General features: G+C 43.7%; 1 protein-coding gene across 2 annotated transcripts; it reads right to left on the minus strand.

Annotated features, from left to right (window-relative positions):
- Nucleotides 1-215: 215 nt before the first annotated feature.
- On the minus strand, nucleotides 216-26,886 carry CMTR1 (cap methyltransferase 1). 2 transcript variants are annotated; one of them, XM_030945379.1, is made up of 24 exons: nucleotides 26,542-26,886; nucleotides 24,717-24,860; nucleotides 21,330-21,472; nucleotides 20,430-20,588; nucleotides 19,941-20,033; nucleotides 19,128-19,199; nucleotides 17,744-17,838; nucleotides 17,567-17,639; nucleotides 17,171-17,369; nucleotides 14,570-14,688; nucleotides 14,218-14,314; nucleotides 12,864-12,996; nucleotides 11,747-11,926; nucleotides 11,286-11,342; nucleotides 10,276-10,333; nucleotides 9,553-9,621; nucleotides 9,255-9,386; nucleotides 8,635-8,757; nucleotides 7,843-7,934; nucleotides 7,174-7,242; nucleotides 5,724-5,771; nucleotides 5,028-5,140; nucleotides 4,387-4,495; nucleotides 216-2,674 (listed from the first exon to the last, which is right to left on the minus strand). In XM_030945379.1, exons 2-24 carry the CDS (start codon nucleotides 24,844-24,846, stop codon nucleotides 2,542-2,544), a joined length of 2,496 nt encoding a protein of 831 aa, XP_030801239.1. In that variant the 5' UTR covers nucleotides 24,847-24,860; nucleotides 26,542-26,886; the 3' UTR covers nucleotides 216-2,541. The 2 variants fall into 2 exon arrangements, with proteins under 2 accessions (XP_030801239.1, XP_030801240.1); XM_030945380.1 differs by having other exon boundaries at nucleotides 26,760-26,828.
- Nucleotides 26,887-27,660: the final 774 nt, after the last annotated feature.

Below are 27,660 nucleotides of genomic sequence, written 5' to 3' on the forward strand. Positions count from 1 at the left end.
CCTTTGACTGGAACAGGAGCCTACCCATGATGCAGGAGTGCCAGAGACTGTCCCCTGTAATGCCCTCTCATTCCAATGCTCTAAACTTGCCACAAAAACTTTTAAAAGGGACTGCCTTGAATATTTAACTCTGCTGACATTTCTCTGTTGCCACACAGACAGACACTGCTGGCCCGAATTGTGTGGGAAGCAAAGGAAAGAAGAAGGACTGCTGTGAACTAAAGGGGCTGTATTGGTAATAGAACATGAAAACATAGAAATCAACACAAAATGATACAAAGCCTAATAACAATACATTGTGCAATTAACATACATAAACACTCCTTTCAGCAAGACCTTCCTCACCCACCCTTCCCAACATAATCCCTCAGCAGGGAAGCAAGTAGCTTGGTGGCTCATGCCTGCCTTCTTGAAGGGAGATTTAGAATCAAGGTTCAGTGCATCAAAAATAAAAATAAAAGCAAATTAAAATGAACAACTAGAGACAACTGAATAAAAAAGTGTCTATTTACAAAAGCTAGCCTGCAGACTGACCAGGTTTTTTTGTACCTTCCAAGGCCTACACTGATCCTAGTTTACTTCCTAGTCACTCTTCTGTCTGCCAGCCCACAGGAGTCAAAGCTCTGAGCTGAGGACACAACACTGCAAAGGAGCCTGGCAGAAGGAGCAGCATGCATTGCTGGCACTGGAACAGCCTCGAGGCAGTCCACAGAGGTCCTTAGAACTCAAACTGGTTTAAAAAGCCATCTGTACACAGGGCTGGACACCAGAGGTTGAGGTACTTTATTGCCCACTGGGAGAGATTCCTCCCCATCCCTCATGGAAGTGCCTTTGCCGAGACAAAGCTAACTAATGACACACCTCTTGTTGTTTAGGGGGAAGAGCCACCATTTCTTCCACATTTTACCAGTGTTTGAGAGCAGAGAGGGTCTACAGATCAGCCAAGAGAATGCGCTAACAGCCTGCAGTCCTTGAACTGCTTTGACAGACCTGTGTCTAAGTCAAGGTTTCTATGTCTTGCTGCACAGGCTTGTTCAAATCATTCATATGGATGTGGAGAAAAAGACAGTCTAAACATCTAAACAACTGCTATAGATTCTAGAACTATAGCTTTCCTTAAGGCACAGTTCCGATAAACCCCTAAATCACTTTTCTCCCTACTGCCAATCTGTGTTTAAAAAGAAGCCAAGAACAAACAAAACAAAACAAAAATTGGACTGTCTTGCTGTTTATCCCAAAGCATTCAACTATGTGTGATCTTCTGATTTATGTGGAAGACTTGGCAAAGTGCCATGGAAGCCAGAAATGAAGGTAAAACATGCAACAGAAGCCAACTTTGAGCCTGGCACAGAAGTGCATGGAGAAGTCTTGACACAAATGCCATACTGAGAGGAGTTTCCTGGCTCTGTGCCTTCACCTCAGATGCAGTTCTGGAGTCAAATGAGATACAGAGGATTTCAAAGCCAGTCTGATATTTTAAAAGGAAAGTCTGGTTACCTTTCCAGTGGGTACAGTCAGGGGACAGGAATTGCTTCTTATTAACCTACGTGGTTAAAGTCAAGATATCTTTCTACTGAAGCCCTGGGTCTTTTTAACTAAGTTAGACATTCCCATCATTTCTTCCAGAGACTTCAGCATCCTAGCTTTTCTGTGTCTTCCCTCCCACATCCACTTTCCTTGCTGAAGGTTTAGGTAATAATGTTAAGTACCAAGAACCAAAGCACCTTGGTCTCAGAAGTACCATGAAGTACGTACACCAACCATGGTACATTTTCACAAATTAGCCCCAGGCTGCTGGCTTGGCATCACTCACTAACCTGGAGAGGGGAAATCCTTGTCACAGCAGCTTGCAGAGGTGTGAGCACATCAGATCTATGCCAGGAACTGTACTCATCACCTGCATTGGCCTTTGTCCAACAGGGAACCATCACATAAGAATTGCCAGTGGCTTGCTGAGTGACTTGATAAACAGAAGCATTGGAGACACTGACAAGAATATAAAACTTTTGTCCACAGCTCGCCAAAGACTTAACACCTTCCACTGGATAGTGTAGCCTTTGACAAGGCCAAGGAGACAGCTGCCAGGAGCAATGCAGGGCCTCTTCAAGGTGCTGTTGCCCAGCTCTGCCATCAAAACATCTCTGCTCCTTCCCATACTGCAATAGAAGCAGAAGCCTGGGGAGTTCTGGCACACACAGAGCTCCACAAACCTTGCTGAATTTTGAATAGGAGCAAAGAAAGCTGCCAGCCCCTTGGCCTCATGCATGCAGTAGGTCAGGACAACAGGACATTAGGCCTTGGCTCCAGGAGTCACCTTGGGTACTCTGACACCAGGTGCTACCTGGGCTGTACTCTTATATACACTACCAGGGCAAAGCCTCATCCTGTGCCTTCTGCATACCACCCCTCTGGTTCCATCATCTCCAGGAAATCAGCTCTGGAGAATATCAGGGTAGAAGCTGTGGAGCCTTCCCAGTCCCATCAGTCCCTGAAGAATCCAAGCTGGGCTCAGCCCCTCCCTGCACCCTCAGGAGAGCAGGGTTAGGGGTAGTGTGCTTGGATGAAAGACAGAACAGTCTCCTTTGATAGCTTCTCTGGATCTTGTCTTTTCTGAGAGTCGTGCACTTTGACACCTTCCCCCCATTCCCAGAAGAGGCGGCTGTAATGGCAGACACTGTGGGCAGAGAGGAGAGCAGGATTAGTTTGGCAGGGAAGGAAAAGGAAAACACTTCCATCCCAGCGAGGGACAGCTGCCCTTGCTATGGGAGCTGCATAGGAATACTCAGAACAGGTGCCTTTGAAAAGACCAGTGCATTCATTCATTCACCTTACAAACTCTACAGCCCTCAAAGTACAGCAACAGCCAAGCCTAAGAGATTTCCATGGAAACAAACTTGGTAATTCTAGCTTCACTCAAATTCAGTTCAGTATTTGCTGCAAGGAGTCAGGTCACTAGGGAAAAACCCTACCTCCCCCTAAGTTTCTCAGAGGATGAAACTGTCATTGCAGGCAATGGAAAGACCTTAATGAAGAATTTAGATAGTCTGCCAGAAGCAGCAACCTAATCCCTCACCACATACCTACCATAATCAGTAACAGCTGTCCTATGGAGCTTTGCAAACAAACAGCACTTCCCACGGCACAAAAGCAGCTAGGATCATTCCCTCTTTCCCCTCATGTGGAATAACTGAGCCCTGCTTTGCTGCTGAGAGTTCTGGTCCTACTATGCCATCTCCCACTCCATCCATCAAGCACAGCCCTCCCTCACTGCATCAACACAGTCCCAGACATAATGAAATCAGAGCTGCTAATTACTGCCAGCACAGCAGCCTTTAGTTTTGTACAATTACTGACACTTAATATTCATAGCTTATTTAATGCTTCTGTTCTAACAAAGCAGTACTAGCACAGCAACAAGAGCACATGTCAGTGGCTAATTATAGACATATTAGTACTCACTAACCACAACACATCCCTTCTGGAGTCCCACACAAGCACTCCCTCCACCTCCTCAGCCATTCCTGTAGGTTCATGCTGGCCTATTTCAGACTACATAGAACTAACCCCACCTTGACACACTGAGGGAAAAAGTATCATATACCTCTCCTTTTAAGCCTGTTCTGCCATTCACCACATGAAGAAAGGCTTAAGGATTCTTGAAAGTGCTGCTCTAAGACAGGTAAGGAGGTTCAAAGGGAGAAAATCAGGAGTGCTATTTCATGTCAAGTTCTTACTCAGAGGCACAATCCTGAGTAATGGTGGTAGTGCAGAACATCTCTACCCAGGAGCCCTGAGGCATCAGACTCAGGATTTGCTGTACTTGGGTAATGCCCTCAGCCTAGTACTCAGTAGATAGGGATGGTTTTCAGCAGCCACAATGTTAATAACTGTCCAATGACAAGCCACTCCATCCTTTCGCAAGGAGCTACTGTTTTACTCTCTCTTTAGAAAAATCTCCCAGCCTTCCACAGGCTATTCCAGAGCCTGGGCTAAATGAGCTGGGATTTGCTTTTAAATAGGAACTTCCAACCAAACATGTTAAATACAGAGATACAGCAAACTACAGTTGCTGGGCTCAATTTCTACTTCCATGCATGCAGGAGGTTCAGTAACTTGCAGTCTGCTGCAGACAGCGGAACAAAGTTGTGACATGTTCGTTATTCATAGCCATTAATTGCAAAATCCATGATTCCACATCAGCAGTTTCCTGACAGCCTGACAAGGTGCCAGCTCCTGCAGCACACCCTTCTGGTGATCAGCTACACTTGCACTGCAAACGACTACAAGGACACAGCCCTGCAGAGCTCCCTCCCAAACTCCCAGGCACACACACACACACAGGCAGACACATAGCCGTCCATAGCCTCAGCTCTGGCTCGTACTCACTGAAAGGGTGCAATGGCTTCAGGAAGGAGGTTGTATGTCGCTACATTGGTCATTTTGTTGAAGAAGAATTTCTTCTTGAAGTTTTTGCTGTATGCCATTGTCCAGGGATCTAGCAGAGAGGTTACAGGGATCGGGGGAAAAAATCACAGAAGAAATACACATACAGTAAAAGTAGGGAGGAGGAATCTATAAGAGTAACTGTGATCCTTCCATTACTCCTTTTTCCTTCCTTCCCCCAAGACAACCTGCTTCCCAAGCTGTTCTCTATTCATTGAAAAAAATCCCTTCTCCCTCCATATAGAAGCTGACATTTGAAACAGGGTATTTCCACCTCCTATTACTCTGGAAAAGATCTTGATGAAAAATTATGATCTCATTAAAAAAGAAGGTAGTCAGTCATGTAAATAAATGGAATTACCCACATGATAGCTAATCAACCCACAACAGAAAAGCTTACATATAACACCTTAAACCTCACCCAAATCCAAGCTACCCTCATTACATGCAAACACTTAATCTCTAGCCATTCGAATATTGCCATTCATTTTTTACCAAGTTACAAGAGGAGCAAGCCTGGTCAGTATTTTTTATTTGGAGAGACAAAGAAAAGCTGAGAGGGAATGGGGACTCTCTCTTCCTACCATTCATAGTCCGTACGATGTAGAGTCCCGTGGGCACAAAATGCCGATCATCTCGGCCAGTGTAAGACAGCCGGGGCATTCCCCCTGAACTCTTGATGACTTTCATCTCTAACCTAAACATTGAGAGAAGACAGTGACAGAGAGTTTCTTCCTTTACTGTGCTTGTACACACCTGGTACCACCTGCACACCCCCTTCTCCAGAGTGTCACAGCGAGAACTGACAGCCCTGCACAGGATAGAATTAAATCATCACACCCTGAAAAACTGGAGTTTTTGCCTTTCCACACAGGACAAGAGAAACCAGTCAGACCTGTCTAGATCAGGCTGCAAATTGAGTGCTATGGTGAAAAATCTGTGACAAGCTACCATAATTAATTCAAATGGGATTCCTATTTCAAGTGTGAATTCTTGACCTTTCAAGCCACTGAGAAGCCACTGATACTTTTGCACCCAAACCCAGGCACTGTTGCTACTCCAACTGTTATGAAGTGCATTGGCCACATCTATGGCATTAGAATGCAGCAGAACTCAGAAGCTCTGAGTGAGCAGCATCTCAGGAACAGCAGCCACCACGAGCTCTAACAGCTCTTTCTGCATGACCCCACTAGCACACATCAGAACATCCCTCCCACTGCTCTGCACAGTGACTGATAACCTCAGTGGGCCCTGACATTTTAATTGCCCCAATCACTTACCTCACAAAAATCTTGTCCATTTCTTCCAATCTGTATACTTCCTTCACTCTGGGAAGAAAAGACAAAAACATTATTTCAAAAAAGTTTAAACTGTGCTTTTTTTTTTCTGCCCTGCTACAGCTACAGCCAAATGGTTGATTTTATACAGCATGAGGTAGTCAGGCTCAACTGAGCTTCACACTTGTTTATCTCCTCTATCTTTATGCTTCAGTGCCTAGTTTTTCCTGGCTTGAGAAAACCTGACACCTGCATGCTCATGGCTGGATTGCCTGTAAGCAGCAGATAAATGTCCTTGCTGCTAAGGAAACTGTGCATTTTTACCTCAGGCTGACTATACAGAAAAGTGAAAACAGTGAAAGTCAGGTGCTTTTGTTTTCCCATCAGATAAATTGACCAAGCTCAGTCCCAGGCATGTTCTGGCTTCAACATGCTGGCCACACAGTAAAATTAACAATGTGATCTTCACCATAACTATCCTCAGAGGTACAACAAACTTGTTAGTTACCCTGAGGTAAAAAGAGCTTTTTTTTTAAATCTGTGAAGATTGTTTTGAGTCCTCATTCTGTCATTACATCAAACTGGTTTTGTTGTTTTGAGACACAGAAAAACAATCAGTAAGTTAAAAAAGCACTGCCCCCAACCACTCATTTCCCACATACTGCTACAAGCATCAGGCTTCAAAGAGCACAGCAGGAATTGTTTAACACCTTTCCACAAAAGCAGCAAATGACCCCTCTCCAATCCATTTCCCCAGCTCTCCTTCTCACTTCACCTTCAGCCTTCCCCAGCATTTTGGGGACAATTGTCCATTTGTCATTAGGCAGAGGTTCCACTCATTACCTTTCATTAAGCCATCAAGGAGAAGATCCTCTTTCCCTTCCTCCAGATTTTTTCATGATATTGCTGCACTTCAGCTTGTGAATGAGAAGCTGTTTTGTCCATAATACGTAACTGATGCCTTCACAGTGGTGCTCTTATGCTACACTGCAGTAGAATTAATGAAATAGAAGGCCAGGAGACAACCGAAGCTGAAGCCCTTTGTCAGGAACTTTCCTGGGGGTTGTAACTAAAGCCTTGTCCTCAGAGATGCTGGTCAGTCCTGCATTTACTAACAGTCAGCATCTCTGTACTGCTGCTGACCCTTCAGGGCAGACAAGGACAGAATTCTTTGCAATGATTAAGCTCACTGGGTGCTAGACCTACAATCACATATATTTGGAATCAACACCAGCCAATCCACCTATGATGAAAATGTGACTGATCAACATGTGAAAGGAGGGCACAACTTCTCCATTAACAATATTTACCTAAAATGTATTAAAAGCTTTTACCCTCTTTCCAAAGAACATAACAGAACTATGAATTTCACCCTGAAACTTAACTCCCCTTCGCATCCTCCAACACACTGACACCAAGGCAAGCAAGGCTGAGGGAAGGAGGTGTCACTCACCGGATGGGGTTCATATCTGGCCGGCTGGGTTTGGAAACAGCTTTGACAAACTTCTCTGCCAGCCGAATCCTGAATGAACATGGAGAGAGAACCCAGCAATTAAACGGGGCCTTTGGCACAGCAGGTAGGGAACAGCTTCAACAGAGTAAGTGATTTGACAACTCAGGACATGCAGACTGCTAGGCAAATGGGTCTAGCAAGACTTCTTTTCACTCCACCCTCCCAATTCAGTGCCCAGTGATACTGCCTATTATCCATTACAAATGAGTCTCCATAGCTTACTCTCTAAGTCCACATGCTGTTGAACACTGATATATTGATCAGGCTAGCAGGATTAGCAGACACATTATGTCCCTGAGGAAGGAAACAGAGGGGCTTGTTCCTTCTCTCTCAGCTCATATATTCCCAGAATGATCAGTTTACCTCATGCCTGGCTCACCCTAAGCTAAGAAAGAAGCTAGAGCTGCCCTCATACACAGAGAAGATACAGTTGGAAAAGCCTATATGTACTTCAGTTCAGAGCAGCTTCATTCACAGTTCATCTTTATAGCAGTGTTTCAGCTGAATGTACTTGTCTCCCTGTGCTCAGCATTCTGCTTGTTGTCTGAACACTCCTTCCCAGTCACTCCTAGACATGTACACAACAAAGCTTCTCCAGAACCTACATACCTCTGGTTGAAATGCTGCATTCGAACGTCATTGCCATTCAGCACCAAGACATCAAGGATGTGGATGGCACTGATTTTTCTCTGGGCTTTCCCCTAAGGATAGCAATACAGAGATTGATTATTCATACTGTTGATATTTCAGCTTTGATTTATAGCCTGTTTTTTGACAGGACATCTCTTCTAGCAAGAAGGCACCTTTCCAGGTATTAGAAACACACAAATTCCCTGCTGCCCGTTATACAGGAACATGGCATCCTCCAAGAACTGGTGCATCTCAAATACCCAGTTCTGTCTTAGGGGAGGGAGAGAGGACAGGACCATGGCTGCCATCACCAGCTATCTGTGCCTTATCAGGTATTACAAAGCCCAGCACACTACAGTATCTTTGTCTGAGGTGCAAGAGGACAGGGAAACTTCCCAGGCAGCTGGGATTTTTCACTTTACACTGTAAATATACCACGAGGATCTTCTCCCCATAGCATGCAGTCACTACTGAGCAGTTATATACCCACAGAGCCACAGACACATGAAGTCATGGTGGCAATGTCATGTGCAGCTCCACTTAGAACAGCAACACATCAGGTCCAGAGTGTTTTCAAAACAATGTTGAAGGCTCATATTTCTAGGACTGGACAGAAAGAACTTAATCCAAAATAGTTACTCTAAAGATCTTATACCAAAAAATCCCACCTTGTACCCGGCACAGATGGAAAATTTATTCTGCAGTATCGTACAGAGATTCAGTGAAACTGCTCTTTGTAGCAAAATGGTGACAGAGAGAATAGGTTCCTACCTCTCCTTTCAGCTCATGAACAATCTCCACAGAGAGAAGAGTATCTCGTGGCAGCTCAGTTTTCAAATCCAGCTTTGTCCAGCGGTCTGACTGGCGGCCACCCCAGGTGTAGATCTGTGATTTCTGTACATAAAGACAGAGTCAGATTCAGCCAAGGCTTCCTGAGGACAGGGGTGGAGAAGAGACCTCTAACTGCAGAGCAACCCTCAGAGAATCTTTTTGTCCTAGGCTGTCACAGGCAGTTTCTTTGTCATAAGTTTTAAGGAAGAACCTTAACCTCTACAGCAAAGGAACAAAAACACCAATTCTAATCTACCAGTGACTTTTCACACCCACACAAAGAACCAGAAATAGAACACCTTTAAAAGGACAGTGAAGATAATTAGAGACACTAGCAGGAGTGCAGGTCTCTGTGTAGGCTGAGATTACAGAAAAAGGGTTAATTAGTGTGAAAGGCAGTGACATCAGGAGAAAGAAACATAAATAACTAGCAGTCTCAGGTACTGTTGATGAGATTCTTTTAGGCCTTTAGGGGCAGAAAAAGATGGGATGAAACTGCAAGGCAGAATAGTAGCATTGAAATTAATCAGCAAGACTCCCAGACTGTTCTTAGCACTTACCCCTAACCCCAAGAGAAACTTCTGCTCACTTCCAGACACCATACACCGGTAATCTAACACTTGGCGAATTTTTTCCAGTGTGCTGGAATTCAGAGGAGTGGGTTTGTAACTGAAGGTATCAATGTCTGTGCCCTAAAGAGCAAAATATGGAAAAGGCAAGATAGACACAATATATCAACAGGCAGGTAAACATAACTTCTACATGAAGCAACAATCCAGGACTAGCTTCTTCATCTCTTAATTCCAATATGAAAAAAAAAGTTATATTTGTATGAAAGGACTCTAGGCAAGCTCTCACCTGAATCAGCTCAAAGAACTTGGACTTGGGATCTGAAGATGAAGGAGCAACACGAGCCTGATCAGGAATCTGAGAACAAATTCAAACAATTGATACCGAGTGTTAATTCTTTGGCACATTCAAAGGAACATTTCTGGTTTCAAGATATGACAGGACATTCTGCCCCTGAAACTCCTGCTCTTGGGATTCAAGATGAAGAAGAGATGTCAGGTGGCAAATAAAATGTCTCACACATTTTGCAAATTTGTTGTAAGCATACCACATCTCACAGAAACCAACCAGCAACTCCAGAAAGATTTAGTCTAAACCTTTAATGTCATGCATGTTTTGATGAAATATTCTTTCATCAAAGACACACCATCAGCCTGTGAAACTAACTGCCATATCTATGGCCCTACTGCAGTCAAAAACTTAGGAAACAGAAACTGCAGACTCATAAAACAAGACCTTTTAGAGAGCTCTGCTGCTTGGGATCTAGGTGCTGAGTTCATTCTGTGTGCAATGAAATATTCTCAACTGCAAAGAAGCCTGCTCAGTTAAGCCATACACAATAAATCAGGGACATCCTGTTTGATTACATAACAGCTTGAAACGGTTTCTGACTTTCCCACAAGACAAGATATTCAACCTCTGTCTAGAAAGTCCTGTCTTTACTGCAGCTCCACTCTTGTTTCACTATAGCAAGGACACCTTCACAATTTGCCTGTTTGACCCCTTACTTACCCCCCATAGCTGGAGACACTCCTTTCGGATTTCAGCCTGCCGTGGCTCAACCAGCGTTCTAAAGAAAGACACCAGACTGTTAAAGATGGTGAAACCTCCTTGATCTTGCAGCATTATATATCCCAGACTTATAAAATTTGGAACTTTCAGCATCTGGTTTGAGAACAACAAATATGAACTGCTCCACAAAGGGTTGTATGAAAAAGGCTGTTGCCTTCCCTCCCCACCCTCTAGTTCCTGTGTTTAGCTTTGTTTCATGGTCTGCACTACTGACTATCAGCCACCACTTCATTCCATGAAAGTACCACTGTGTATAAATATTTTCACTAAGTTATGTACTTGTACAAACTTATGCTAATCTCCAAGAGCTGGGTACACAGCCCTATTAAGAATAACAATGAAAACCTGCTGAAGGCCATACAAAAAACAATGTCAAGGTAGAATCAGCTCTAAGACAATTTCTAACTACCATATTCACTCAACTTTCTCCCACATATGTCTGAATAACACCTGAGCAGAAAAGCCATGGCAGGGAAACATTGCAATGGCTTTATTTTTCTGCAAGAAATTAACATCAAACTTTAGGTAATTCTAGGTCTGTAACATAGATGTTTTGAATTGTCCCTGGAAAGATGAACAGCTATGAACCACACTCAACTTGGATGGTTACTGTTGAATTGAAAATACCAGCTTCAAGTTACTTTTCTGCTTACATTCCTGCTAAGAAGCAAGATCACTTATGGTAACTGGAAATCATCCAATGCATGAAAGCCTTCTCAACAAGGGTGATAACAGGCCATCAATTTTCAGGACTCCTCCAGCCACCCACACATCTCTGCAAATAACTCAGGTGGAGACACAAACTGAGCTACCTAAAAGCACTTTTCACTTTCCTGACTCCAAAGGCCAAGACAAGTACCAGCTCAAATCAATAACTTATTAAATAAGGGCAAAACAATTCATTAATAGGTTAATTCAGTCTTCACCAAAAGGCAGAGGAATATACTCACGTGTCTTGAACAAAGGCACGGATTTTGGCTAGTGCCTTTATCTGAACTTTGCAGTGGCTAAAAGAGAAGAAAAGTTTTAGTCGGGGAGCAAATTAATCACCACCAACATTGTTCTACTGTTCAAAACAAGAAAGAGTGCTAGGACAACAGGGGGAAGCCAGTCTGATTCACAGAGCAATGAGGGATCTTAGCCAACATGATTCAAACTGACAGGAAGATCACTGGAACAAATTAGGCAGTATTTTCTTTTCTACACAGTACTCTGAGGCCAAACAGTCACTAATAGTAATACAGAATTTCTGTCTGCACAGAGACCCCTGCTCTGCTCAGCCTCTTGGGAACAAAAGCAGAGCAGTGTGGCAGCATCAACAAGTACTTCCATGAGTGCAGGAAGTTATGGGAAAGCTATGCTAAATTAATCTGCCTACAGCCAGCAGCCTTCATCACCCACAGTAACTCACTTTTCATTGGATTGGACAATGTAATTGTAGAAGTCCTGGTTGTCTTTGATCACGTTCAGCGGGACGATAAGATTCACATCCACATCGGAATTGCGCAGCTGGTTGAGTCTGATGTTCACTGTGAACAGGTAATCCCGCACATCTTCAATGCCTGACTTCAGGCCTTTGCACACCACATACCTGCACAGCAAGGCAGAGAGATCAGTTCCTTCACACAGCCAACTTTTCTGCCACGCTCCCATTATAAGGAGAGCTTCCCAAACCCCAGGAACTCTTTCCTCCTGAATATCCTTAGGAAGATGCAAACTGATCTATCACTGAGCCATCATACATTTTCTAAGCTCTGGAAAGACAGGGAAATGCAACCCTATCTAAACGCCTCACATATTTCCCCCAAGTAGTAAATCAATTCTGCTAAAATTGACAGGTACAATGAAAACACAGATAATATCACAGAATCATAGAATGGTTTGGGTTGGAAGGGATCTTAAAGATCATCCAGTATCTTCAAGTACTCCAAGGCCCCAGTTAGGTCACCCCTAAGCCTTCTCTTTTCCAGGCTGAACAATCCCAATTCTCAGCCTTTCCTCATAGGAAATGTGCTCCATTGTTGAAATCATGTTGGTTTTCCTCCTCTGCACTTGCTCCAACAGGTCCATGTCCTTCCTTGTGCTGGAGACCCCAGAGCTGGATGCAGCACTGCAGGATGGGTCTCACCAGAGCAGAGTAGCAGGGCACAGTCCCCTCCCTTATCCTGCTGGCCATGCTGCTTTGGAGGCAACCCAGGATACAGCTGGCTTTCTGGGCTGTGAGCACGCAGTGCCAGCTCATGTCCAACCTCTCATATATCCTCTGGCTTCACTGAAACCATAGTTGTTTCATGCAAAACAAGATCTGTTACATACCCAGTTCCATAGCTTCCTTCCCATAACAGCAAATTGGCAAATATCATCTCTACCTTGTCTGTAATTTACCAAACACCTAAAATGTTTCCTCCTCCAAGATAGCTGCTAATTGAGGCAGGTCACAAAGCCTCCACTAGGCTTACCCAAATCCATCTATCACTGTATTTAGAGGATTGTTTTCTTTAGTAGACCCTCATACTCAAGCATCTCACCTCTCTGAGTTAGCAGGGCGGCTTGTCACAGGTTTAAAGATGCAAATTCTCTCAAAGCAGCAATACAGCAGATAAACAAGACCCACACTGAATGGAGTAAACAGGTCAAAGGTTTTGCAGACAAAATGTCCTCCTGTAAAAAAAAAGAGGAAGTACGCTGATGCCAGCAGATAATAAGGAAATACTGAGCACCTCAATCCTTCTGCAGAACTAGTAACAGTTTTTGTGCAATTAAACAGCACCCAGAACACAATTATGAAGTGGGCCAGCAAGACTTCATGAAACATCTTCCCTATGTCTCTGCAGCAAAGAGAGAAAAGCATTCCCTTGGCAAGAATCTAATCGGTATGTAGGCTGTCTCACAAGCAAACCTTCTGTCTGCCCCCCATCCTTCCCATCCAGGCCCAAACTGTGCCCTACAGCCTGTACAGCCTGGCAGCATGCTATCCCCAAAGCCTCCAGGGAAGAGGAGCCCTGATATATGCAACAAGGAACCTCAGACTAGAGGACAAGACTAATAGATGTTACTTAAACAGAACAACTTGCCTTCTAGAGAGAAAAGAGTCTGTGTTGCCCCTCTCCTTCAAACAAGATTCCCAATTTCCCCAAGCAAAAAGCAGGCAGAACTATCATTTTTACAGAGCTATCATCTACCCATGTAGGAAAGACTTAAAGAAAGCTGCCCCTTTTATCACATCACATTTGAGACTACTCCTTAGTAGATCATTGCCTCAGGTTCTTCTAAACGTAGGGCACAAGATACAAATTATCATTTTGTTACAATTTGTCTTTTATATCAGTGCCAAAGGCTAACTAAATTCAGTGGGAGACGGGAGCCATCAGAACCAGAGACAGTGTAAGGTCCATCATTTAGCAACAATGAGGTGCAGCTAAGACAGGGTAAGGCATCATTAGTTCTTATCCCACAGATGACAGATTTAAAGGAGAAAAGCCAGAGGAAAGAAAGAACTGGATGAACACCACTCAGCTCCAATCAGCTGGGATATTGAGGAAGTTGGTCCAGCTAGTGCCATAAATCTCAGGTAGACTGCCCAGTTATCACACTGCATGACCCTACCCTAAGACAGCTACATTACCCAACAAATTAAGTGCTTTAAATTAATGTGTTTTAGCTCATGCTTTTAATCAAAAGCAAAACAGGCATAGATTCACTTGTTTTTCTCACCAGATCTCTTAGCTTTGTGACAACCATCTCAGGACTTATGCATACACATTCAATTCTGTACAACTCATGGCAGAGCAGACTTCAAGGCACTAATAAAAATTGTACAGCAATGTTCCTGAGTGCCACCCACACCTTAGAGAAGGAGGAAGATTAATGGACAAAACATACCTGTCCGGACAATGGACAATGCTGTGAGGAACTGGCAAAGCATGAGTTGTTTGCTCAGGATTTCTTGCAGATTCTCCTGACCCTCCACTGAGAAACCCTGCAAAGTGCATAGCATATGATTAGTATCTCCACAAATCTGTTGGTCAAGCAAAGGATTCTGAGGAACTAAATCAAGGAATCATGATAATTTCTCTTTGTTTGAAGCAAAAGAATCAGCACCAGGAATTTTAATAGCAAGGCTTGTACAATTTCATATTGTAGCTACACATGTCAAAGACCCTACTGTATGCAGACAAAGGTGTCAGTTTTGTTGGGTTTGTTTTAGTGCAGGAGGAAAAAGAAATTAACTAACCCCATCAGCCATTAAGAAATGCACTCCTTTGTGATCAGTATTGTCCAAAACAAAATTCTGGAAAGCAGTAATGTTCTCTGATCGAGTGATGTCTCCGTCTCCATCAATCCCACCCTCTCCTAAAGAAAAAAAGGAGAAAATCAATAATACATTTGCAAGTACAAACAAAAGATCAGTATGTGCTGATAATCTATTGTATTCAAGCAACATTTAACCAGAAATTACAAAGACCTTGATAGGCAAAATAAACATTAACAAAGTCCCTTGTTCACCACCAAAGATGCTTTTTAATTCAGAAAAATTATTCAGATTGAGTGGTTGAGGGGCTGAAACAAGACCATACAATAATCATGCTCAAATGATGAGTTGTACATTAGCCTCAGCACAAGACAAATGAAGACTATATGACAACATAATATTCTCATCCAAGCAGGAGTGGCACACAGCTGAACCTACTGACAATGTAAGATTCAACTTCACTGCACAGTTCACCTGTTAGAAACATGTTATTACAGACAAGGCAGAATTCTTTATATTGGGCATTTGCACCCTTCTACTAAGAATTCAACTCATTCCAAAGAAACATAATAGTCTATTTTCAAGCACAGTGTAATTCAGGCTTTAAAAAAGCAAACTCCCCCAAAAAAACTGTGAACAATTTTATAAAGGGAGTAGGGAAAGAGATATAGGATTTGTGCACAAATACTCATACAGTTTTCCTATATGGCTCTTTTAAAAGAGCTACACTGTCCCCCAGCTGCTGTTTTAGAAAGCTGACCTAAGGTGTATTCTAGAGCTCACCAGTTGTGCCTCAAGTAAGCCTGAACTTCTATTTAGTATTAGACCCTGTAAATCTTCTACAACTACAGATTCTATTACCACAGTTGGAGGACTAGAAAGCAGAAGAGATCAGGATGCATGATATGGCTTTGATAACCAAACTCCCCACAACTATCCTGTCAATAAATGAAGTGACACTGTAATTTTTTACCATTCTTCACAACAGAAATATCATGCCAGGCTACTTCCTTCCCATTAGTCTGTAAACACCTCATTAGACTTTATAGCATAACAGAAGGGGATCAAGAAAATTAATCAAAATCATTGGCCTATTAATTTCTCCAGGCATCTCCTCCTCTCCGTAACACCAGTTTGCTGTGAACTACGAAGATCCAAACACTGCAACCATTAGAACAAGGTGTTTATCTCCCTTGCTGCCCCTGCCATGAACCTTCACTTTAACCAAGATCTAATCCTTAAGTGCTACTAACCATTCTCTAAGAGCATATAGTCAGGTGTCAAGAGTGGCAGCCAACAAGAGTCAGTAGTGGAGAGAAAAAAACCACACAAGGCACAACAACAGAAAAGCAAACCCCCTGCTCTACACGACAGTCACCTTCCAGTTTCTTTTATATAGTCTGAAATAAGAAGCACGAATACTAGCAATCCTTGGATTTCCCCTCCTAGTCCTAAAGGCAAGGCAGACAGAGGGCTCAAACACACCATCAAGATTAACAAGTTACAATGCATGAGATGAGATAAAGCAATTGCCTGTGTACACCTGTTTAGTCTGTCTCAAAGCTAGGTAAAACATGTTAACAAAACAAACCTCCTTGGATTAAGCAGCTCATTTAGTCACAGCGATGCAGATACAGCCTCTAGCCCAAATCTGTTTTATTTATCTTTACTAAGAGCCCACAATCAATTATGAGAGCACAGCTAGGAAGGTCTGATACAGAAACATGCTGACAGTTGGGTAAATGAGGTGTCTAACTCTGGCTCTGCTAATAGATCTTTGGGCACATCAGGAGGCTGGAGCACCTCCCCCGTAAGGACAGACTGAGAACACCGAGGCTGTTCAGCCTACAGAAGAGAAGGCTCCAGGGAGCCTGGGCACCCTTCAGTACCTAAAGTGGGCTACAGTAAAGATGGGAAGGGACTTTTTATCAGGGCGTATAGTGATAGAATAATGCATAATGGCTTTAAACTGAAAGAGGGCACGTTTAAAATAGACATTAACAAGAAATTCTTTACTCAGAGTGATGAGTCACTGGGACACATTGCCCAGAAAAGTTGTGGATGCCCAGTCTGTTCATGGCCAGCTTGGATGGGGCTTTGAGCAATCTGGTCTCTTGGAAGGTGTCCCTGTTCACAGCAGGGGGGTTGGTGCTAGATGATTTTAAGGTCCCTTTCAATCCACACAATTCTATGTATGATTCTATGACAAGTCATCTCATTCACCATGTTTCAGGCTGTGATGTGAGAAAAACATTGCCAAGCAATCTTTAAGCACTCTATAGCGTTCAGATAAGCAAAGTACTCAAATATCAACTGCTACAATGAAACATATTCTCAGGTCAGACTGGTAATAAATGCAAATGATTTTGAAAAAATGAAAATTACTTGTCAGAAAAATTTCTTGATATGCAAGCTCACCAATCTCAACCCTTTTCTCCAATGACAGCCCCCTTCTACCTTGCAAAATGGTTCCCTAGGCTTCCCCTAGATCCCCCTGCTGATATCAATACCAGTCCTGCCACTAATACAGAGGCTGCAGCATGAGCAAAAACATCAGGTAACACTCATGGGTGCACTACATACCATAATAAGGTTCAAAGAGCTCACTGGAAGCAGAATAGAAGTCCTCCAGTTTAAAATCATTTGGTCCTTTCAAGGTCATGCCAAATCCTTTTGCATGCCACTTCCGCCTCCACAAGACATATTCAGAGAAGCCTCCAGGACCAGCACACACATCAGCAAAGTAGAGCAGCTCTGCATCATACTCCTTTATCAAAGGCGCCTGCAAAAGGAAACTGAGGAAATTCTACTGACCCATAACAGCTCCCGTCAGTCAAACCACATACACCATAAACTACACTGCTCAGAGGAATCTTTCAAGGACCTGTTTTCTCAGCTAGTATCCCAAAGATTCTCCTTTCTTCCCACCTTCCACATTCTCTGAGAAAGCACTGCTGTTTGAAAGTTAGAGGAACGCACCCCTTGGCAGTCCTTAGGGTTTGTAAACATGTAGTCAAAGACATGGTCCATATTTGCCATCTTCATTGCAGCCCTGTGAACACATAAAGAGGGCCTTGTTAAGTTTCATCCTTGTCTCTCTCAGCTGAAATTGGATATACATAGGAAAGGGACTGCAGTACCAGACATTCTACAAACCTGTTCAGGAAGAAAGCTCCACGGATCATCTCATAGGGGTTAGACCTTGTTCGGGCACGACGCATTTCTTCTCCATCCAGCTCATCAAATACACTCTGCACAAACAGAAACAAAGCTCATCAGCTGGACCCAGCACAGGCTGGAGGGATAGGTAGGCATCAACATTTCCTATCTTCTTGCTTCTCTCTCCTTAGACAGCAAACTCCATGCACGATTTGGTTCACCAATACAAATTGTTTTTCTGTCTCATAATGATATTTGTCCTTCTTCTAAGCCACCTCAGGTCTTAAGCAAATTTAATAACAATGACAAATTCTGTACTGATAGCTCCAGAGCCTGATAATATGGTTAGACACCTCAAAAGCAGTCCCAGCCTAAAGTATTTCTTTCACATACATACACACTCTATTGCAGTATACAAGGGCATGATAAAATCTAGGAGGGAAGACTGAACAGACAAGAAAAGAAGGAGAGCTCATTTCCTTAGTTTAGTCAAGTCTTCAGCCTTTCAGTCGGACTAAGGGTGGGCGACTGCTTTCTATCATCTCCGAGCTGGTTTTGGCTGGGGTAGAGTTAATTTGTTTCATAGTAGTAGTTTCATATTAGCTAGTATTGAGATACATTTTGGATTTGTGATGGAAACAGTGTTGATAACATAGAGATATTTTTGTTACTTTTGAGCAGCGTTCGAACAGCATTAAGACCTTTTCTAATCAACATCCCACCCTGCCCACAAGTAGGTGGGGAATGCATTCTTGCGGAGTTTGGAGAGGACACAGCTGGGACAGGTGACCCCAAGTGTCCAAACAGATATTCCATACCATACCCCATAATGCTCAGTATATAAGGCTGGGGGAAGAAGGAGGAAGCCAAGGACATTGAGAATCATGGTTTTTGTCTTCCCAAGTAACCCTTGCATGTGATGGAGCCCTGCTGTCCTGAAGATAGATGGCTGAACACCTTGCCCATGGCAAGTAGTGAATTAATTCCCTGAATTAATTCCTTGTTTTGCTTTCCTTCCATTGAGTGGCTTTTGCTTTACTTATTAAATTGCCTTTATCTAAACCTATGACTTTTCTTCACTTTTACCCTTCCCATGCTCTCCCCAATCCTGCTGGTGGGAGAATGGGTGAGCAGCTGCAGGGGGGTTAGCTGCCAGCTGGAGTTAAACCAAGAAAATCTCTCAGAAGGCTGAGGTTCAAAACAGGCTGCTGAACAGATAGTAAAAAACAGGATGCTAGGTCATCCCAGTGACATCGAGGTGACAGAGGACATCAAGGACATTCTGAGCTCTTGTCAATCACCTAACTACTCAATCCTCTTTAGTTATTTATTTCACTTGCTTCCCTAAAATTTCAGTTCCTCTCTAAAAAAGGGGGCTCACCTTGCACTGCAGGACATTATGTAAAAGCTCTTCATTACAGAACTCTGTTTCATCTTCAATCATCAGCTTCCTCTGCAACAGGACAAGAGCACAGGGAGCAATTAGCAAGCATGATATTGTCATTTCAGAATGCAGCATGTACCAATAATGGATGAAGACTGCCAATCACACACACTAGGCTGTATCAGCAGAAGTGTGGCAATTAGGCTGAGGAATATTCTCCCATGTTAGGCATCTTGAGATCACATGAAATACTATATCCAGTTTAAGCACTCCCCAGTATAAGAGTGGACATACTGGAACAAAAGCAGCAAAAGGGCCACCAAAACGACAAGGGCCAAGAAGCACCTGGTATATGAGAAAAAGCTGAGAACAGTTTGTTCAGAATGCAGAAAGAGAGACCCTACTGCTGTACCTAACAATGGGACAAGTTCCTAACAGGAGGCAGAAAAGATTGACCTAGGCTCCTAGAGATGTACAGCGACAAGAAACAATGGACAAAAGCCACATTAAAAAAATGCTAATTAGCCATATGTAAATTTTCTTTTGTCAACTGCGTTGTCAAACACTGAACAGATGCCCAAACAGGCTGTGAAGCTTCCATCCTTGAAAATATTCAAATCCCCATTAAACAAAGCCTTGAGCAATCTGATCAGATCTAGCTGGATCTGCTTTAAGCAGGAAGCTAAACTAGCAGCCTCCAGAGGTTGTTCCCAGTTCATGCTATTCCACAGCTATTTGACACGGCAACTGTCCCAGGCTGAGTATCCTTGTTTATCTTAGGCTGGTAAGTACCAAGATATAAAAAATTACCTTCCCCACAGTCATCCACTCCTTCAGCTCCTGAGCATCTGGGATCTCTGTGGTACACTCAGGGCACCAGTCCACCTTCTCATAGGCACTAGGCTGCAAACACAAATCATGGGAAGAGCCAAAGGTGTTTTTACTAGAAAAATATAAAAACCAATTGCTCCCCAAAAGTTTGCCTCCCAATGTTATCATAAGGGGTTATGCCATGACTTCAGTGCCAACTGTTGTTTTTACCTCCTGGACTAAAACATGTCTTATTTATTTTTAAACTAAAAAACAACTTCAAACACCTCCACTACAAAAAAAAATCTCACCATGTTCCCCTTTATTAGAGTCTAAAAATCAAGGCAAACCAGAAATCTAGTACTCAAAGTACAGGTTAGAGACACTGGAAAAGAGACAGCTGCCGAGAAAAAACACAGTTTACACATTCTTTGTCCCAGTTTTTGCTGAACACAACAAGAGAAATGGCTTAAAACAGAAAATACTTACCTCTGGCTCATCCTGCCAGTCAATATTGAGCTCCCCATCAAATCCTTTGAGGGTCAGGCCAAAGCCTCTCCTTCCCTTCTGATTAGAGGCCTCAACAATATCTTTCCTGCCTTGGCCATATTTTCCCAGACCTTCTCCTTCCCGGAAGCCCATCTTGGCCTAAAAATGGAGCAAAGGGAGCACTCTCAGACAAGTGGACTGGAGTTTCTGTACTACTGCTAAGATCAAAGAGTAGTGCAGAAAGTGGCACATCACCCTGAAGTGACTCGAAGGCACTGAGCATTTTTAATCTCAATTGTAGCTTTCAGGACTTTCAAGTGAGTTCACTTCACTGAGGCAGGATACAAAAAAAAATAGATCTGAAGAATGATGTTTGAGATGATAGCAAATTACAAAATGTTCAGTAATGCAGGAAGAGGCTGCTGAGAGAGAAAAGTAGTGAGGAGCCTGGAGCCATTCATCACAGGGTTCAGTAAGCATGGATGGTTCATAAAAAAAGACATTGGTATAGGAAAAAATTCATGTTGTGATGATATTCTTTGTTGTGACCATTGCATTCACATGCATCTCAAATACCAGTTAAGACTTCACATAAAACTCAGAGGAGGAATGCAAGACACTGCTCCTGAAATACATACACATCTCTTAGGCTAAAAGAACTATGTTCATCATCTGCTAGTTTTTCAGGCTTTTCTCTCAGTAAATTTTAGCAATAAGAGAACAATAACAAAACGCGGGGATGCAGTCAATTTCATGTATGCACAAGACAGTAAGGAAATAAAAGACAGAGAACCCTGCTACAAAGAGGATCAGAATCAAAGTATTTTTTATAACAAATTGGTCTTTTCACTTTGCTCTCATCAGTTCTTAATAGTTTGGTCCAAAGCTATTTTGACCTACCATAAGCTTTTGGGAGACACTGTTATACATTGAGTAGCGAGATGAAGTGCCCTCCACAAGAGAGTCTTGTTTGAACTCATTGCTGAAGACTGGTCTTTTTTCATCGCTCTCACTGTCAGACCCACTGGTGCTACTGGAAGATTCTGAAAACAAACAAAAAAGTGAGAATGAAAATGAAAATAAAAATAAAATGGAAGAAAGACATCTCAGTAACCACATTAGAATATAGTGAGGCTCATTAAATCCTCTGAACACACACAGAGGACACTTCAGTATCTCAAATGTGTTACAGGAAGCACGCAGGTGCAACGTAACACACCTTGTGCAACCAACACTTGGTTATCTTCCCTGCTGCCGCAGGGACACACACAGCCTCTCTGATCCCATGGATTCCAGGCCCCACAAAGGGTTGGGCAAACCTCATCACACAGCAGAGCAGCCACAGCATGACCTCAATAGCACTGTGGGGCGCCTGGCCTTTGCAATGATCCTGAGGAACTGAGAAGGTCCACAGGGATTCTCTCCTGAGAATAGTGACAATTACACCCCAATGAAACATTTTGAATTTCCTTACATATCCTATCTAACTACAAATGCAAATCCATCCCTAACTTAGCCAAAAACTCACATAAGTACATCGGCATCTTCCAAATGGCCAACACTGCAGAAAGAAGAGAGAGCTAAATTTATTTATACTCCAGTTAAATAGCAAAGATCCCCAAGTTCACTACAGCAAGTAAGAGAGTTTTTCACCTCTAGGGTTTACAGATACATACAAACTCAAGTGAAAGATAAGGTCAGAGGAAACCAATCTTCTTTAAAATACCTTGAGAGAGGTTTGAGGAAGAACTTAAGTCAATGGTTCAGTCAAGGTAATATCAACATACATAGCAAGCACTCAAAATAAACCTTCCTCACCAGAAACTGATGCACCAAAACCTTCATGGGCACCAAAGAAGTTCTGTCTGTGCCCAGTTCCACCTCGGGATCTAGTTGATAAGAACCTAGGCCTGTATGAGCTGTAGAGTCCTCACTGCTGCTCTCCAGCTGTGAGATGCCCAAATCTGCTCACTCCAGGCAGGATGTAACTGGGATCTGGACAGGAATCATGGCAACCTCATTTGTCTCAGCCTGCTTTCTACCAGCTGGGTGCCCAGGGAGGCCCTACAATCCAATGAGTCCTTCTGGTTTTCCTGGGGTAATATCACTATGAGGATGAAGCAGTGGCACAAGTTTCCAACTACAGCTAATTCATACAGACTACAGGAGCAGCAATCCACAGCAAGCACAGCCATGCTCTGTGTTGGCCCTCTGCCTCTTGAGTGCCCTTGTTTGCCAAGTGGTAGAAACAATTTTGTGCTGCTTTGTACAAATAGGGGAAGTTGAACTACAAAAGTTGTCCTGACGTAAAGCACAACATTGTTAGCAGAGTTGATCTTTTTCTGTTTATCTCTTAAGAAGGAATAATTTAGCTCCACAGAAGTGTTAAAAAAACACAAGAGATATTAAAATACTTAAAAAGAAGGATTGAAGTTTTCTTAGATTTGTCTAATTTAAGAAAAAACACAGACTATTTCTCTCTCAATTCACAGATCTTTGTATTTTCCTGTTCTGGAAAACTGAGCATCACTGAAGTAACAGGACACAACTGAAAATCAGGGAAAAAGGCCATTACAAGAAAGTGAAGATGAAAGACACTACCATAAAATATACAAGTGTAGTTAAAACCCTTTCAATGTGTCCTCAGTGCTTGTTGCTGAGCAATCAGTTTTTAAGATTCAGGACTTGTGTCCCCATATAACTACTACATTAGAGTTTTATAGTATCAACATTTGAGGCTTCCAGCTCCAGACAAGGAAGGCTATGATTCAACCTGTGTTTGCAACATTTTGTACCCATCTTGATTTTCAAATATCTATCATACAAGATATATTCCTGTTTCTTTCACAGAGCTTTTACCTAAGAACACACTCACAAAGGATTTTTGCTTTAGGGTCAGTTACTGCTTTCTGCTTCTTCGGTACACAGTTTCAGTTAACTTTGCTGCCTGCTTTTTAACTTTTTGCTAACTGCTACCTGTCTTATTTTCTAGAGACTCAAAGTGCCTTAAACACAATTACCTACTGCATAAGTTTCAATGGAGTCCCATTACGACTCTTCTCGTTTTTAAGATTTGCTAAACCATGCTCAGCTGACATTAAATCTTAAATCAATTCTTTCCCCAACCTCCTTATTTCATTAGAAACCACAACAGGTGTAATAGACTAATAACCTAATTAACTCTACACAAAATATTGTCCTTGAACTGTATCAATTTGTTTCTTAAACACTAAAGCTTACGGCCTATTTTGATTCATGTATGAACTCAATAATCAAAAGGGGGACAAAAATGAAGAAAACATCACTTTGAATTTTTTAGCTCAGCCCTGAGTGCACCGAGCATTCCCTACCCCAGCTCCCACCTGCTGCACCTCTGGCCTCCTCCCTCACCTTGTCAGACAGGTACACACACTATACCCTACAACTACAGCTACTCCCACACCAACCCCCTCATCTTCCACACACATTCCCTTCCATTTTCACAAGGGAAGACATCTTTATGTGTTCAGGCACTTGAACTTCATGACCATGAGAAATCCTAAGACTGTGACACAGCAGGCACACAGTGAGGCAACCTGAAGTACCATCCTGGGAGAGTTTAGAGTGTCCCACAACAGCGACACCGATTGTGTGGGTCACATGCCTCATCTGTGGTATATCCCAACTGCAGGTGAGAAAGCACACTCCAAGAAAAGGTAGGCAATTAGTTAATAGATGTTTCTGAAAAGAAAGACACACCTGTGAGCTCTCACAACTCTGTCCCCTGGCAAAATCACACTGAGCCAGCATAAGAGACAGTCCTACAAAGTAGAAGCCCCAGCCAACTGGCCCTGTTGTATTCATCTCAATTTCTCCCATCTGCAGAAATGTGGTAAGACTACTGGTTTCTTTCTTCCTTTTTAAACAAAATTATGATGCTTCTTTATGGTGTAACACCCACAACGCCTCAGTACTGAGTTTCCAAACCAGAAATAACTGCTGAGACTGAAAAGATCAATATGACAAGAATGTTTAGAGCTCTGGATCATGCACGTCATGATCCAAATCCAGTTTTCTACGTCTGAATTCATACAATTCCCAGATTAAAAGGTTTACATAAGATTTTTAAAAAGCCTAAAAGAAGTCACACCAATCCAAGGTTGTGAAAAGAAATAATGTAGCCTTTTTCCTAGAGAGAGAGAGTCCCTTGAAGTTCAGGCTATCAGTCATGATTCAGGAGATGTAGGTTCAATTCCTGGTTATTATTTACATCCCCTGCAGCAGCACATTCAAGATCTCCAACCTTACCTTGAGTGGTATGATTACTAAATTGATTTTCATCATCTGAAGTAGAACTGAGGGTTAATCCCAAGTCTTCAATCCTCTTCTTCTGCTTATTTTGGGGGCTGCTAAATTCGGGTTCTGTCCTTCTCTTCATGTTTTCCTGAAATGCTAAAAGAAGAAGATCACACTTGGCAAACATTAAGCATAACTTTTTGTAATGCACAGCAGCATGGTAGCATAGATCACATCATGCTGTTCAGTATTAGGCTTCTCAACTCAAATGTCTTCAGGTAAAAGTCTTAGCTTCTTTTGAACTCACTTTTGTAAAAACCTAGTCTAACTAATCAAATGGGAAACTGGAAATTCCCCTACAACTGATGAATTTTAAATCACTTCTACAACCTACTTATCCCCAAATGCAAGTAGATGAAGTCAACCCAGATGTAGACAGTTATTAAAGTTATAAACTTAAATATATGGCAGTTCATTACCACTACTGAATCAAAGATTTGTTTTATCCAAACACACTGAAAAAATGTCAGATCCATCTAATGGAGAATATGCAAGGTGGAACCAATTTCTCACGAGACTCCAAACAACTCTGACCTCACCTCTGCAAATCTTAATTAATAAAGGAGCTTTTCTGCACAACTTTTATAAAAGAACTTTATTAAATATGCGTGCTCAAGTTGTGTGTGCAGTTGTGTATTTCACCAGGAATCACTGGCAAAATATCCAGCTTCTGGATGTGGCTGATAAATTCTGCATAAACTCAGAGAAAGGTCTAATGCTTAAGATGGAGTTAATAGAAGCCAGCTTGGAAGGTTTGCAGAAGACAACAAGCAAGGAAAGGGAAAAATTTAAAGGTAAAAATGCTTAGCACACCAGCTAAAACCTCCCTGCAACTGAAAAAAAAAATAAACTGTACCTTGATTAGTGCTTACTATTATACATAGGATTGTTGGGCTACAAAAGATGCCCCAGGTCACCAATTCAAACCTTTAGTTATCAAACTTATTTCCACAAACACATATAAGGCAGCTTAAGGCCAAATTATTTCCTTATCCCCACAACCTCACTGCACTAAGAAATCTCCCTTCCACCAGAAATTCTATTCATGACAACTCACCTTTATCTGCTCTTGCCTCAATTGAAGGTTTTGGTTTTTACCCTTGTTTATCTCTAACAAACCAGCCATTTTACATTTCTTCTGAGAGAGCCAAATGAGAGACCAACATTCTCAGCTCACTTCTGCCAGCTCCCTGTCAAGACCTCCACCCTCCAAACCCCACTAAGTCCCTCAGCACACCTGCCTTCCCGACAAATTTCAAACCATGCAAAATCAGGCGCAAGTTAGGGACACCCGGTCCCTCAGGAGCCCCGCAGGTGCGAGGGAAAGCCCCTCCACATCCCCACCCATGCCCCACAGCCCCCTTGCACCGCCCCACCGGCCTCCCACAGAATCGTTTAGGTTGGAAAAGACCTCCGAGGTCATCGACCCCAACCCATGACTGAACGCCACCATGGGAACCAGACAATGGCACTGAGTGCCACGTCCAGTCTTTCCCTGAACATCTCCAGAGATGGTGACTCCACCACTTCCCTGGGCTGTCCACTCCAAGGTCTAATCACCTCTTCTGTGGAGAAATTCCTCCTGATGTCCAGTCTAAACCTCCCCTGGCGCAGCCTGAGGCCGTGTCCTCTTGTCCTGGTTGCCTGCAGAAGGGGCGAACCCTCCTGGCTACACCCTCCTTTCGGGGCTTGTAGGGAGCGGTAAGGTCTCTCCTGAACCTCATCTTCTCCAGGCTAAACACCCCCAGCTCCCTCAGCCGATCCGCACAGTCCTTACCCTCCGAACCCTTCACCAGCTCCGCTGCCTTCCCTGCCTCACCGCCGTCACGCCGCCCGCCGCGCAGCCCCCGGTCCCAGAGGCCGAGCCGAGACCCCCCCGCAGGCGGAGCGCGGGCAGCGGGGAGACGGCGGGAGCCGCCGGCGGCCGCGCCCCGCGCTGACCCGCACACGAGGGGAGTCGGCGGACAGCGCCGTGCTGGAGCGGGCAGCACTCACGGCGAAAGAGCGGCAGGCGGCCGGCTTCGAAGGGCTCCGGCTGCAAAGGGCTCGGGCTCCCGGGGCGCGGCGAGGGTGGGACGCGAGGCCGCTGCTGCCGCTTTCGTTTCCCCGCTCTGACGCGGCGCCGTCCCCGCCCCCGGCCCGCCCCTGGCGCGGGGCCTCGGCGGCCGGCGGCGCGCGGCAGTGACGCACCGCCCCAAGGGCCGCGTCCGCGGGCGGGCCCGGGCAGCCCCGGCCCGCGCTGGAAACGCCGGGATTCTGTGGAAAACGCTGCACAGACTTAATAATTTGTGAATAAATGGATATAAAAATGTTTATCGATCGTGTAGCGTAGCAGAAGGTGGGAGTATTTCAGGCTGGAGAAGAGGAGGCTCAGGGATTACTTTATCGCTCTCTACAACTCCCAGAAGGTCGTAGCCAAGTGGGGATCGGCCACTTCCCCCCGGCCACCAGTGCCAGGACAACCTCAGGCTGCCCAGGGGAGGTTCAGGTTGAACAGCCTGAGGAATTCTTCTACAGAAAGGGTGATTTGACATTGGAATGTGCTACCCGGGGAGGTGGTGGAGTCACCATCCCTGGAGGTGCTCAAGGGAAGACTGGATGTGGCACTACCAGTATCTAGTTCCCATGGTGGTGTTCAGTCACAGGTTGGACTCGATGACCTCAGAGGTCTTTTCCAACCTGATCCTGGGAGCCGTCTTGTAGTTTGCGCTAAGCTCAAACCCTGGGGACACAGAGCTCAGCACACAAACTGGAATGCTTACTCTCACAAAACCAAAGCAAACACAGTAGTATCAAGAGACAGGAGGATTCTACTTGGGAAGTGTAGCTCATGGTTATGTAGTTGCCGTAAACTGTGTGTCTAAATGGGCTGAGTTATGGCAAGATGGGAGGATGA

The sequence above is a fragment of the Camarhynchus parvulus genome, chromosome 3, assembly GCF_901933205.1.
Source record: "Camarhynchus parvulus chromosome 3, STF_HiC, whole genome shotgun sequence".
Lineage (NCBI taxonomy): Eukaryota > Metazoa > Chordata > Aves > Passeriformes > Thraupidae > Camarhynchus > Camarhynchus parvulus.

Coding starts and splice junctions, on each gene's coding strand:
- CMTR1 (XM_030945379.1), bottom strand. CDS start 24,846: ATGAAGAGAAGGACAGAACCCGAATTTAGCAGCCCCCAAAATAAGCAG. Junction 20,589..21,329: donor GTGTCTCCCAAAAGCTTATG/GTAGGTCAAAAT, acceptor CTCCATTTTTAG/GCCAAGATGGGCTTCCGGGA. Junction 17,370..17,566: donor ACCCTAAGGACTGCCAAGGG/GTGCGTTCCTCT, acceptor TTCCTTTTGCAG/GCGCCTTTGATAAAGGAGTA.